This window comes from Dendrobates tinctorius, unplaced genomic scaffold (genome assembly GCF_039654945.1).
Source record: "Dendrobates tinctorius isolate UK_male_01 unplaced genomic scaffold, ASM3965494v1 ptg000166l, whole genome shotgun sequence".
NCBI classification, from domain to species: domain Eukaryota; kingdom Metazoa; phylum Chordata; class Amphibia; order Anura; family Dendrobatidae; genus Dendrobates; species Dendrobates tinctorius.
The window spans coordinates 6,708,322-6,721,551 of record NW_027361833.1 but is presented as its reverse complement, the minus strand read 5'-3'; the positions used below and the strand labels follow the sequence as shown (position 1 = coordinate 6,721,551).

The window sequence follows — 13,230 nt, the reverse complement described above, 5'->3', positions numbered from 1 at the left end:
CTAACGGATGCGTTAAACACAGCCCACAAACGCAATGTGAACCCAGCCTTAGTGAACTTAGTAAAGAAGTCAAACAAAGTGTGGAATTGCATTTTTTTGCAATTTCTCCGCACTTGGAATTTTTTTCCTGTTTTTTAGTACACAACATGGTAAAACCAATGGTGTCGTTCAAAAGTACAACTCGTCCCTCAAAAAAAAGCCCTCACACAGGCATATTAATGGAAAAATATAAAAGTTATGGTTCTGAGCAAAAAACGAAAACGCAAAACCGAAAATACCTCCGGTCATGAAGAGGTTAAACAGCTAAAATAACAAAACTTGTCACCGTCCAAATATTTCTGGACCTATCTGTACATACAATAGCTCTGGATTGCCAGTCTATGGTTGATCATGTCAGAACTGGTAAATGAATGTAGAATGAGAAGTAAAGGTCCTGTTTCAGGTTGTCATTTGGTGCTCCCTGTGGAATGTGCATTTGTTCCCAGAGCTGTGAACAAGTTAAGAAGAGGGTCAGAGACATGAATGTATTTCCTGTCAGCCTTGTAAAGACCTCACTGTATTCACTGGCTGCTGGAATGAGGGCGAGCTGGAAGCATTATTCACAGAGAAAAGACATCTTTGTACTGGAGAAGCTCCTAGGTGTGTGATCATTCTTCAGCAGCCAGTGTCTGGTTATAGTGGTCAATATAATACGGAATATGCTGAATTTTTTCCTTTCACATCCTTAACGGGTTGTCCGGTCTAAAATGAATGCCCCAAACACATGGGCGCGGTCACTCTGAATGCACTTGTATGGAGCGAGGTCGCGCCCATTAGACAGCTTCTGCCCGGGGTATACATATTTCATACATCAATGCAGTTCCTGGCTCAGAAACCGGCAAATCCTGACAGTGCATAGTGCCTGACTACATTATGGCAACTGTAAACTTTGGTGGACGAAGGTTAATGCTGTGAATATTTTAAGGGGGTGGCCAAAACCCTTTGTTTCCATGGAATCGAAGCCTTAATGCTTTAGAATACCAAGACATTTTGGACAATCAAATGGTTCCTCTTTTTGGTAACATTAATGAGAAGGTCCTTTTCTGTTCCAATCGTGTAGAAGGCCACCCCAGATGTTGATTTAGCTGAAAAGGGAGGGACAAATTCTATATAAATGCCCGGTTGTCATAAAAGCTCCTGTAGGTGTAATATGTAGGTGTACCAATACTTTTGTCTACAGTATATAGTGTAAATATACCGTAAGCAATGTATACCAAGATTCCCCCTACAGACCTACAAACTGGAAGACTCCGGTGCAGTTGCTTGATTTTAACCTTTTTGTGATGACATACCCCTGCCTCAGAAACATTAGTCAAACCTGCATGGGTTTGTGTGTCTCAGTACTTTTGTCCATATAGTGTAGTAGATATCTGTTGTCTGACAGCCATCATAGGAGATCATGATTTGTGCTCCAGTTATTGCAGCTTAAAGTTTCCTAAAAGGACTATTGAAGGCAGAAGAAAGTTTTAAAAAAATATATTAAAATATAAAAAAACACAAGTTCAAATCGCCCTCCTTTTACCCCATTCAAAATAAAGCAATTAAAAAAAAATAGACATATTTGGTATCCCTGCTTTCAGAAATATCCGATCTATCAAAATATAAATTAAATTAATCTGATCGCTATATGGCATAACGAGAAAAAAAAACGAAACTCCAAAAATACATTTTTTTCGGGCCGGCGCAACATTGCAATAAAATACAATAGTAGGCAATTAAATCTTTACGTCTACCCCAAAATGGTATCAATAAAAACATCAGCTCAGGGCACAAAAAACAAAACCCTCACCAAGCACCAGATCACAAAAAATGGATACACTATTGGTCTTGGAAAATGGCGACATAAGCAATTTTTTTTTCATCACTTAAATAAAACAGAACCTATACATGTTTGTCATCTGTTAACTTGTAGTGGCCTGGAGAATCATAATGGCAGCTCAGTTTTAGCATTTAGTGAACATGGTGAAAAAAACACAACCCAAAACAATTGTGGAATTGCACTTTTTTTGTAATTTAACCACACGTTTTTATTTCCCATTTTCCAGTACACTATATTTTAAAATTGGTGTAATTCAAAAGTTGAACTCGTCCCTCAAAAAAGCAATCCCTCATACGGATATATTGTCAGAAATTTAAAAAAGTTATAGCTCTTGGATGAAGTGGAGGAAAAAAAAACAACAGGTAATCCCCTGGGGGTGAAGGGGTTAAAAATGTACGGTATTTAGCTTACTAGTATTTGCATCTGTTTTCCCGGGGACAGGCAGTCCTTGTGGATAATCAGATTTCCCTACTGAAAAAGAAGGCATGTAAATTAAAGTGAATGCATAAGGTAAAAAGTTGGAGCCAGTAGGTGCTTATTTGCTCATCTTACCGTGTGATCAGTGAACCCTGTTGATGCCCAAACTCTGGGAGCAATTTTGCTTTGGGATTTGTAGAGTCTTTTCCTTTACTTGCTGCAGACCTTTTTGTTGCTTTTAGACAAGAAAGAGAAAGATATGTAGCACATGACGTATGTGAGGAGAGCTACAAAGTATCAACTATAAAGAACTGAAATATTTTTAGTTTTTATTTGTAATGTTAAAATCGAATCACAACTTATATTGAATAATTCTGTATTTGCTGTAGCTTCGCCAACCCAATTTTGGAATGAGGATCCCGCAAAACCCTTCAGATGACTATTCCGGAGATAGCAGTAAAGTAAGTTCTCAACACTACTGGTTATTCATATGTGTTTAAGCTGTTTTCTTTTTTGACTGAGTTAGTGGCTTTGTTTTAACAGCACTGTATTATGTTTTTTGAAGAATATATTAGATGTATTAATGGGTGCTTATTGTTTGTACATATTGTGTTTACACTTCTTAGCAGGAATGGTATTAATTCCTGTTTAATCTTATAACCTTTTTTTTGAGCAGAATGAAAATTTCCGTACATTACTTCTCTCCGGTCATGTGGGGTTCGACAGTTTACCGGATCAGCTGGTTAATAGATCAGTCCATGAAGGGTTTTGCTTCAATATTTTATGCATAGGTAATCTATATCTCTCAATCTTTATATCTATCTATGTCTGTTTACCCAATAAAAACAAGTATTTACTTTGCTTGGTATCTATAAAGAACAACAAGAAAAAGCAACTTGAAGGGGAATACCAGTTAAGGGCAGGTTTACATGGGCAGATTTCTGTCTAAAACTAGTGTTGATTGATGATATAACCAGTCAATTTGCACTTGCTAGTAATGTGACTGACACTGTGAAGGCAAATATGTCGGCTATGAAGATAGCGGCGGTTAGGGCCAAAAAAGGAGAACAAAGACTTTTACCTCACCTTTCGTGGGCGTTCTGATATCGAGATGGTGCCAAAATCCACCTGTCAACAATTCCTGGTCTGCCCATGGTGGGCGCGGATGAGAGGGAAAAGAACCCGACCCTTTCTACAGACTACAGAGAAATGGGGTGAAGTGGTCGGAGGTGACACCACCTCGAAACGGGTGGGGCCCGGGAGAAGACCCTGAGTGCCAGGGCTGTGGAGTCGGTAAGCCACAGTTGCGACTCCGACTCCTGGATTTTATCAGGCTCCGACTCCGACTCCTTCATAAATGGCCAATTCATAACAACAAATTTACTGTTGTAAAATATTAAACATCGTGCTTATTCAGTTTCTCACCATCATATAAGTAATCAGACCACTTAGAGCAAAAACTACATTTATTAGAATACAATTAGAATATAGCAAATAACTTTTATAAACTTTTCTAAACTGTAAGTAAATATGCAATAAACACTTTTATGCAGTTAATAAGAAGAAATCTATAAATTTGTCCTCAGAAAAAGTATTGCCTCTGTCAGATCCTCCTTCATGGATGCCCTCAAATCTGATCTAATTATTTTGAGAGCAGAGAACAACCTCTCTACACTAACTTGTGTTGGTGGCAAAGCAGTAACCACTCGGGCAACATCTCTGACAATGTCAGGATACAGAGGAATCGCTTGTTGCACTGTTATTTTTGATGAACGGTCAAATTTCTCAATTTCTTTTAGTGCACATGAAGAATTCTGCTGAAATGTACTGGCTGTGTTCCTTGATGGGGATGACTCTTCTATGCGGGAACGCTTTGCACGGTCCTTGTGATCCAAATATTTTTCGAAATTGAATTCTTCATCAGTTGATGAGGGTGAAGATGTGGCAGGACGACCAAATTCTTCTTGTTCCTCCTGACTGTTCTGCAACCCTTTCATCCTTACTGCTATTTCAAACAGAGCTTCTTTTCCTTTACTTAGCTGTTGATCATCTAGAAGAATCCGATGCATTGGGTCTACATAAACAGCTGCCAAAAGAATGTTATTTTGTAATAGTAGCTCCTCTCTCCGTTTCATTGATGTAGCAATGCCACTTGCAATTAACCCTCCTCTTTGGGACAGGCGAAACATCAGGTTCTTCCACTCCTTTAAGAAAATACCTGGAGTTAAGTCCTCTGCTTGTAATTTTTTAGTCACTGTAAATGGGTGCTCTAGCAATTTTTCCAGCTCAGTCACCTGATTCCACTGACTTTCATTTAGCGTCAGTTGAGGGTTAGCCATGTCTACAAGAAAGATTTTCAGTTCAACCAAGCGCTGAATCATTAAGTAAGTGCTGCCCCATCGTGTGGCTTGATCAATAATTGCCCCTTTTCCAGCACGTCTCTTCAAAATTGAGTCAACTTTAGGGGTTCTGGCAACAGTAGCCAATTTTCTCACCTTGCCAATCAGTGCAGCAGCATGTCCTTCTTGCAGACTGTCTCTTATAGCCAGCTGTAGCGTATGCACAACACAGCGCATGTGATGAATGAAAGAACATATTGACACAGTTTCAACAAGATCATCTAAACCATCATGTTGCTGTTCATCTGAAGCAACTTCAGTTTGCTCCTCAGTTACAATACTGTGTTCCTCTATTTCAAACATTTCTGTGTCTGTGGACCCAGAATGTTCTTCTAGCTGCTGGTCACCATCATTACTCTCATTCATTAGCTTAATAGTACTTATCATATTTGAAGCATTGTCAGTTACGACAGAAAGAACTTGCTCTTTTTTAAGTTCATAGTCTTGCAGAACCTTTTCCACCAAGACCTGGAGAAACTCACTGGTGTGATGAGCTTTGGTGTCTTTTACTGCCAATGTCTTGGTAACTATTTCATTTTTGTCACAAACAAATCGGACATTGATGGCAAAATAGTTCACTCTGTGACGTGTGCAGGCATCCATTTTAAGAAACAGAAAGCGTCCCTTGAGAGTTTTTTTAAGTTCTTCCTTTTGTTTAAAAGCTTCTTCGATTACTAATTTTCTAATACTCTCTCTCTCCAGGGAAACACCAAGCTTGCGGGCCATTTCCCCATTCAGACACATAAGAGCTGGTCGTGAAAATAATGAAATAGGCACACTATCCTTTTCAACAAGCTCTATGATCTGTTTTTTAAATGTATCTACTGTCATTGTCACAGTAACTTTGTCACTGACAAAATATCTTGCAACTGATGGCTGCAAAGTTCTCTGCTCCTTTGTTTGGCTGGAAGAGCTGGGCACTGGTTCATTGGTTTGGATGCAGTCTTTCTCATCCACTGCTTTCAGTACTTCTGGATGAAAGCGCTGTAAATGTCTCTTTAGATTAGAAGCTCTGGTAGGAGCATTTTTATCTTTGCCTGAATATGCACTCATCTTGGCTTCACAGCATTTGTTTTCGTCTGGATCATTTGTCATACACTGACAGACATAATGTTTTCTATCTTGAGTGATGGTGAAATGTTCAAATACAGCTGATTTAATGTGATGCTTCTTTGACATTCTCAGGTTTTTAATTCTGCATTCACAATCCAAATGACAATTGTTTTTCCTAAAAACAATTGTACAAAATTATTGCCAGGTCGTACAACTGATATAGTGGTCAGTAATACTGTTATTATTCCTCATGTACTCACAGTTAACTGATGTTAACTGATGTTTGTTGAAAGGATAATACTTCTTATAGTCTTCCTCTTCTGAGTAGCAGGCAGCTGTGAGATGCTTGGAAGACACACACCTAGTATGATCTAGTCTAGAGGAGAAGCTTTACTACTAAGAATTTGCAACACATTTTCACTTTCAGTTTCATACATTGTAAGTAGGGGGGTTGGGGCAGCATGAGGTTAACCAAGTATAAGATTAGATAAGGGCAGTGGAGAACAGTGACACACAAGAAGTAAGAAATGTCTCTATCTCCAGCAGAACTGCTTATCACTGTTGTTCATAGTTTGATAGAACATATATATTTGAGTAACATTTATAAAATTCATATGAAAGTTCAATTATGAAATATTAATACATTTTTTTTTAAAGCTGGAGTCGGTACATTTCTACCGACTCCAACCAAAACTAACTCCGACTCCACGACTCCGACTCCACAGCCCTGCTGAGTGCAGCTGCACGGTGCCATTGTGCAACACAGGACCGGCAGCGATGGAACATTGTTGTACTTGTCACTGTAGAGGATTAGGCCACATGGAGTGGAAATGGTGGCAGGAAGAGGAGAAGACCGGGTCCATCGATTTGAGGGAAGTCGCGGATGAGTTTTGGACTCACCAATTCCCTGTGGCGCTGGTAGAGCAGTCTCGACAGCTGGAGCCAGAACGACATGGTCCACGGGAGCCGCAACGTCATCGGGAGTCAGAACTACTACAGTGGGAGCTGGAACCTTTCCGTCGGGAGCTGGAGGCCGGAGAGCCGGAAGTAGCGACCACCCCAAAGGAACCCATGAAGGAGAAAGAGGCCGAGCTGGACCTATATCAACAAGTACCGGAGTGTGCAGCTGCAGATGTGGAGGGAAACCGTGGTCCCGGGACGGGCGCAGACAGCGTTCCGGAGTGGGAGAGGGTGAGTGAACCTCGGCCCTTGACCCCTTAGGGATGGATCCCACCTCGACCCCTCGCTTCGGATGCTGTAGTACTGCTCCACACCCCTGAAGGGTGGTCTGCTCCGTAACTCCACACCCCGGAGGCCAGGCCTACTTATAGCAAGGCCATGACCCTGGGAGCCTTGCGCTTTCATCACCCAGCAGAGGGCCCTTTCCCCACCCCCAGGCATTCCACCTGGATTGTGGGCGTAATTGAAACAAGAAGCAGCGTGAGAAGGAAATCTGGGCCCAGCTGCGCCAACACGGAGAGAGAGCTATGGCCGGGTGCCTCTCTCGCCGGCAGTTGGTCCACACCAACGTTGACCAGGGGTACGGCTTCATACGAGAGGCAGGAACCAACGATAAGGTGTATGAAAACGCCGCCTCTGTAAAGTTTGGGAGACCCCTAGTGGAAGGAGACTGGTTCTCCGTCTTCAAAGAGGACTGCCCCAGGGGCTATTGTGTGGTGGGAGTGACTGTGTACTGAGGATGACAGCCCAGAACTGTAAGCGGGCCCGAGACGAGAACAGACGGTCCCCTATCCCTCAGCCACCGCACAGTCAAACTCTGCCCCTGCCATGTCATGGCAACCCATGACGCCTGCGGCTGCAGGTTCGTCATCAGCCTGAACCCGGGCAAGAAGTACAAAGCAGCACGGAACACATGCCGTTAAGCTGTGAGAATTTGCTTGAAAAAAAAGAACGAGAAAGTTGTACTTGTTGCACCATTTCCACAGTAGTACACGGGACTGTTCTGTCTCCCTGCAGGCAAAAGAGCCCAGAAACACTCCCAATGGCGGGATTAATGCGGCTGGTACGGTCAGGAGTGAACGATAAGTTTGTAAAATTACGTTTTGTTGCGCTTTTCTGCTGGATTTTGCTCTCATGGAAAGTAACGGGTCCTTGAACTAACGGATCAGGCGCAGCTGCAGCAACAGACTGCGTTTTAGGTCCAGGCAGCACTCACATGGCACGGGACAATGCCATACACAAAGGGAGGGGGACACACCTCCCTTAAAGAACTGTTGACCTTATGGAAAGGTCATACCCCTGTAAATATGTTTGGACTCTGTTGAACGGGTCTGAACTGTTCAAGTGTACAGTAAATTGGCGGCGCTAACGGAAGGACTGTCTCCAGGCACCTATTCAATGTAGAATGTTCTCATACGGCGGGTGATATTCGGCAAATCCATTAAAAAAAAAAGACTTTGCTCCCGTTGATATAGTGTTTTTACTACCTCTTTGACCTCCCTACCTGGAGTATTCAATGTAAATATTAAAGGTTCTGGGTGAATGGTCAAGGACGACCATTGTAAAAGGGAGGGAGAATGTAAGGGGTGTACCGGGACCGTGTAACACTCCACTCCCTTCCTATATGTATAACTATATATATGTATATGTGCTGTTAATATATTATAGGGAAAGCGTAATACCGGAGTCAGTCTGTTATGAGTAGGTCACTGAGGAGGATAGCAGGATTAGGCTAGGCCACCAGGAAACCAGAAAGGTTGGTAACTTAGCAGATTGCAGACCCCTAATCCTAACAACACAACTAGCCGTAGCCGTGGGGCGTACCTATGATGCCCTAGTCGCCTCAGCAAAGCCAGAGAACTAATTAAGCTTAAAGCAAGAAAGGTAAAATCTAAACTGCCCCAGAGTAGAACCCCAAAAAAATATCCCCTAAGCATATATTGTCGGTGAGACAAGATGAGGCACAAACACAAGCAGAAAATAGACTGAGCAAATGATGGGGCCCAAACTGTCTACATAGGATAGGAAAGGAAAGACACTGCCTGCAATCATGCAAAAACCCTAAAAAATCCAACACGTCTGATGTACAAAAACACCGAGGTCTCACGACCTCTCCCCCACTATATCAGCATTCTGATGTGAACTGGCAGCAGAGCAAAAGAGACTAATATAACAGGACTGAACAAACTGACACAAGCTGTAACATATGGATCGGGGTCTAGCACTGCCCCAGCAGGGAGCACGCTGAACCCTCACAGCAAAGCAGAAAGAGGCAAAACCAGATCAGATGCAAAGGATTAGCAAATGAACAACTTAACTGAAAAATGCAGGATCAGGCAAAAGACAGCAGACCTCAGAATGCACAGGAAGAACTAATCACTAGCAACAACTGGGGGAAGCCTGCTCACTTATATCCTCCCAATCAGTAACTCCTGATTTCCAATCGTCGTCGTCAGGTGGCAGACTTCTATCAACCTGGCCAGCTCCACTACCTGCAATAACCACCAGAGGGAGCCCCGACTTAGAAGTCCGATCAAGAGAATTCACAACATCAGTCACAAGATGGGATACATGACACCTTAGTGTAATAGACAGTGTATATATAGTTAACTGGGGGTAAGGCAGGAACAGTTTGCTGGTGAGCTCAGGAGGGGCTAGGGAGCCCATACAGCTCGGGTGGGCGTAGAGCCCAAGCTACCCAGTAGCTCCGTAACAGTTGAAGCTTAGGACCCAGCCATGGGACCATTCGACAGAGGTGCAGCTTTAGCAGCAGTGTGAATGGCAGTGGGGAGCAAAATTGGAGAAGAGGTCCAGAACAGTACAGGGACACAGGTTGCTCATCATGTGGCAGATCATCACATGGGCTGATGCCCTCAGATCCGGGGCGAAACAGCTGAGGGAACCCCCAAAAGTGCAGAGAGTCTTAACAGGGAGGGCGTTACTGCAAGAGGCGGTACGACCTAGGCATGTACTGGGGTACCCAAGGAAGGAGTGCAGGAAAAGTGGGGAATTGAAGCTGTTTGGAATCCTATGCAAATTCTGTCTCTGATAAGGATGTGCTGTGCAAAGAGGAAAGGAAAGTTCTACATGTTAATTTTGAAATGGACTCTGTCTCTTATTGTGCAACAACGCTAGCAGTGAAACTTCAGACAGCCCGATGGGACCCTGATGGTGCAGAAGGTGAAGCAGAAGGTATGCTGCAGGAGGGACAGTATTGTCATGTGATGGGAGACTAGAGCGCGCTAAACCACGTACACTCAGTCACGACTATGGCCCTGTCCTTCCCTCACACTCGCTAACCTTCTGAGCCCACTACATACAACCCCTGAGTCCAAATGGTGTAAATTAACATTATGTGGTGTGAAAGGGGTTACAAAAATGTCATATTTCCAGCAGTATCTTTTCTATGAGTTAGAGGACCCAATTTTGGTGGGATTTTTACAGAAATACTGTATCACTGCTTTGCATACATATATTTAGATGCTTTACAATGGGACCTAAAAACATAATTTTACAGCAATATTAAAATAAAGCCGGGTTCAGACAGCCGTATTTCATGGTTCATATACAGACTGCAGTACTTAGACTGATCACAGGTTTCTGACATGAACTTGCATCCTCAGTCAGTCTGGGCATTGTAGTCCATATACAAATTGTGAAATACGTCCATCTGAACCCGACCTAAGAAAAAAGTTCAAAGCCTAGATTTGATGTAAAAAGTCTTCGACCTATTTCTTCAACAAAAAACAAAAATAGTCTTTAATAAGCAACCCAGCCACCGCTTGCTTGGGGAATGTGAATAATCTAAGGCAACTAACTAATTTCTACATTCATATCTCAATTACTTTATCTGATTCTTACTTTAGGGGAGACTGGGATAGGCAAGTCAACACTGATCAATACCCTGTTCAATACTAATTTTGAAGAAAATGAATCCAGTCATTTTGAGCCTTCCGTAAAGTTAAAAGCCCAAACATATGACCTCCTTGAGAGCAATGTGCGCTTGAAGCTTACTATTGTGAATACGGTGGGCTTTGGGGACCAGATAAACAAAGAAGACAGGTAATGTTCTGCACAACTTGCCTTGTAATGGATATGTAAACTCTGAAAATGTAGAAGACTCGCTGGAGCATCGTTTCTTCTGTGTTGTGCTGTTCCTCTGTTATTCCTTCTGGGAATACATGAATAAATTTGACACCTGGGCGTACCATTCTCCCATTCAATGAGGTATGTCAGAAGTGATACGACTGTGTCAGATTGTGTAGAGAACGTCAGTGGTTTGGGAAATGATGCTGCTCATCCAGCAATTAATTTTATACATTTCCAGTAAGAATAAACAGGAGAGCAGCAAAGTGCAGAGTTCTAAGAAAAAATTCACCAAAACCAACATGTCAACAGTGCAAAGTCTTCCAGTGGCCATGTAACTGAAAAAGCTATCGGCCCACGCCGTTTAGCCAACAGCTTTCATCTAACCCAGTGATGTCTCAAATACACAGAGGGTCAAAATTAAAAGCTTAGACAAAGTCTTGAGCCAACCTTGATATTTACAGTGCCTTGTGAAAGTATTCGGCCCCCTGGAACTTTTCAACCTTTTCCCACATATCATGCCTCAAACATAGAGATACCAAATGTAAATTTCTGGTGAAGAATCAACAACAAGTGGGACACATTTGTGAAGTTGAACAAAATTTATTGGTTATTTAAAATTTTTGTGGAAATTCAAATACTGAAAAGTGGGGCGTGCAATATTATTCAGCCCCCTTTAACTTAATACTTTGTTGCGCCACCTTTTGCTGCGATTACAGCTGCAAGTCGTTTGGGGTATGTCTCTATCAGTTTTGTACATCGAGAGACTGAAATTCTTGCCCATTCTTCCTTGGCAAACAGCTCGAGCTCAGTGAAGTTTGATGGAGATCGCTTGTGAACAGCAGTTTTCAGCTCTTTCCACAGATTCTCGATTGGACTCAGGTCTGGACTTTGACTTGGCCATTCTAACACCTGGATACGTTTATATATGAACCATTCCATTGTAGATTTTGCTTTATGTTTGGGATCATTGTCGTGTTGGAAAACAAATCTCCGTCCCAGTCTCAGGTCGTTTGCAGACTCCAACAGGTTTTCTTCAAGAATGGTCTTGTATTTGGCTCCATCCATCTTCCCATCAATTTTAGCCATCTTCCTTGTCCCTGCTGAAGAAAAACATGCCCAAACCATGATGCTGCCACCACCATGTTTGACAGTGGGAATGGTGTGTTCAGGGTGATGAGCTGTGTTGCCTTTACGCCAAACATATCGTTTGGCATTGTTGCCAAAAAGTTCGATTTTTGGTTTCATCTGACCAGAGCACCTTCTTCCACATGTTTGGTGTGTCTCTCAGGTAGCTAGTTGCAAACTTTAAATGACACTTTTTATGGATATCTTTGAGTAAAGGATTTCTTCTTGCCACTCTTCCAAAAAGACCAGATTTGTGCAGTGTACGACTGATTGTTTTCTGATGGACAGACTGTCCCACATCAGATGTAGATCTCTGCAGTTCATCCAGAGTGATCATGGGCCTCTTGTCTGTATCTCTGATCAGTCTTCTCCTTGTTTGAGATGAAAGTTTAGAGGGACGGCTGGGTCTTGGTAGATTTGCAGTGGTATGATACTCCTTCCATTTCAATATGATCGCTTGCACAGTGCTCCTTGGGATGTTTACAGTTTTGGAAATCCAGTTTGTATCCAAATCCAGCTTTAATCTTCACAACAGTATCACGGACCTGCCTGTTGTGTTCCTTGGTCTTCATGATGCCCTCTGTGCTTTAAACCGGAGCCTGAGACTTTCACAGAGCAGGTGCATTTATATGGACACTTGATTACACACAGGTGGATTATATTTATCATCGTTAGGCATTTAGGACAACATTGGATCATTTAGAGATCCACAATGAACTTCTGGAGTGAGTTTGCTGCACTGAAAGTAAAGGGGCCGAATAATATTGCACGCCCCACTTCTCAGTTTTTGAATTTCCACAAAATATTAAAATATCCAATAAATTTCATTTAACTTCACAGTTGTGTCCCACTTGTTGTTGATTCTTCACCAAAAACTTACATTTGGTATCTTTCTATGTTTGAAGCATGATATGTAGGAAAAGGTTGAAAAGTTCCAGGGGGCCAAATACTTTAGCAAGACACTGTATTAAAAAAAAGTTTATAATTGTTGCATTTTTTCCTTATCAAATATAACGATAAACCTTTCCATATGGAAACAAACTTAAAGTGTTTGTCCCACCAACAAAGTACATTTTAATTAATAGATCTTAGAATAAAATATTGGAATAAAATAATGTTATGTAAGAGTAGTATAAAATATAGTGCCAATACAAGTCCACCCCCAAACATGGTAAGATTCCTCCACATGCACGGTATAATGACCCTACTGTACCCCTCTCCTTCGATACACCCGGTAAAGTATTGTGACCCCATCACAGTATGATTCCCCAAGTGTAATCCTCGCACAGCCCTCCACACAGTAAAATGGCCCCCACATAGTGCTCCATA

The 13,230-nt window shown here is 42.2% G+C and overlaps 1 protein-coding gene across 1 annotated transcript in view; it reads left to right on the top strand.

Annotated features, from left to right (window-relative positions):
• The window catches only part of LOC141053654 (septin-10-like), a 146,405-nt gene that overhangs the window by 27,317 nt on the left and 105,858 nt on the right, over positions 1-13,230 (top strand). The window contains exons 2-4 of the mRNA XM_073550668.1: positions 2,665-2,736; positions 2,952-3,066; positions 10,554-10,749. Of these exons, the coding sequence (XP_073406769.1) occupies positions 2,665-2,736; positions 2,952-3,066; positions 10,554-10,749 (383 nt within the window). The remainder of the gene's footprint in view (positions 1-2,664; positions 2,737-2,951; positions 3,067-10,553; positions 10,750-13,230) is intronic.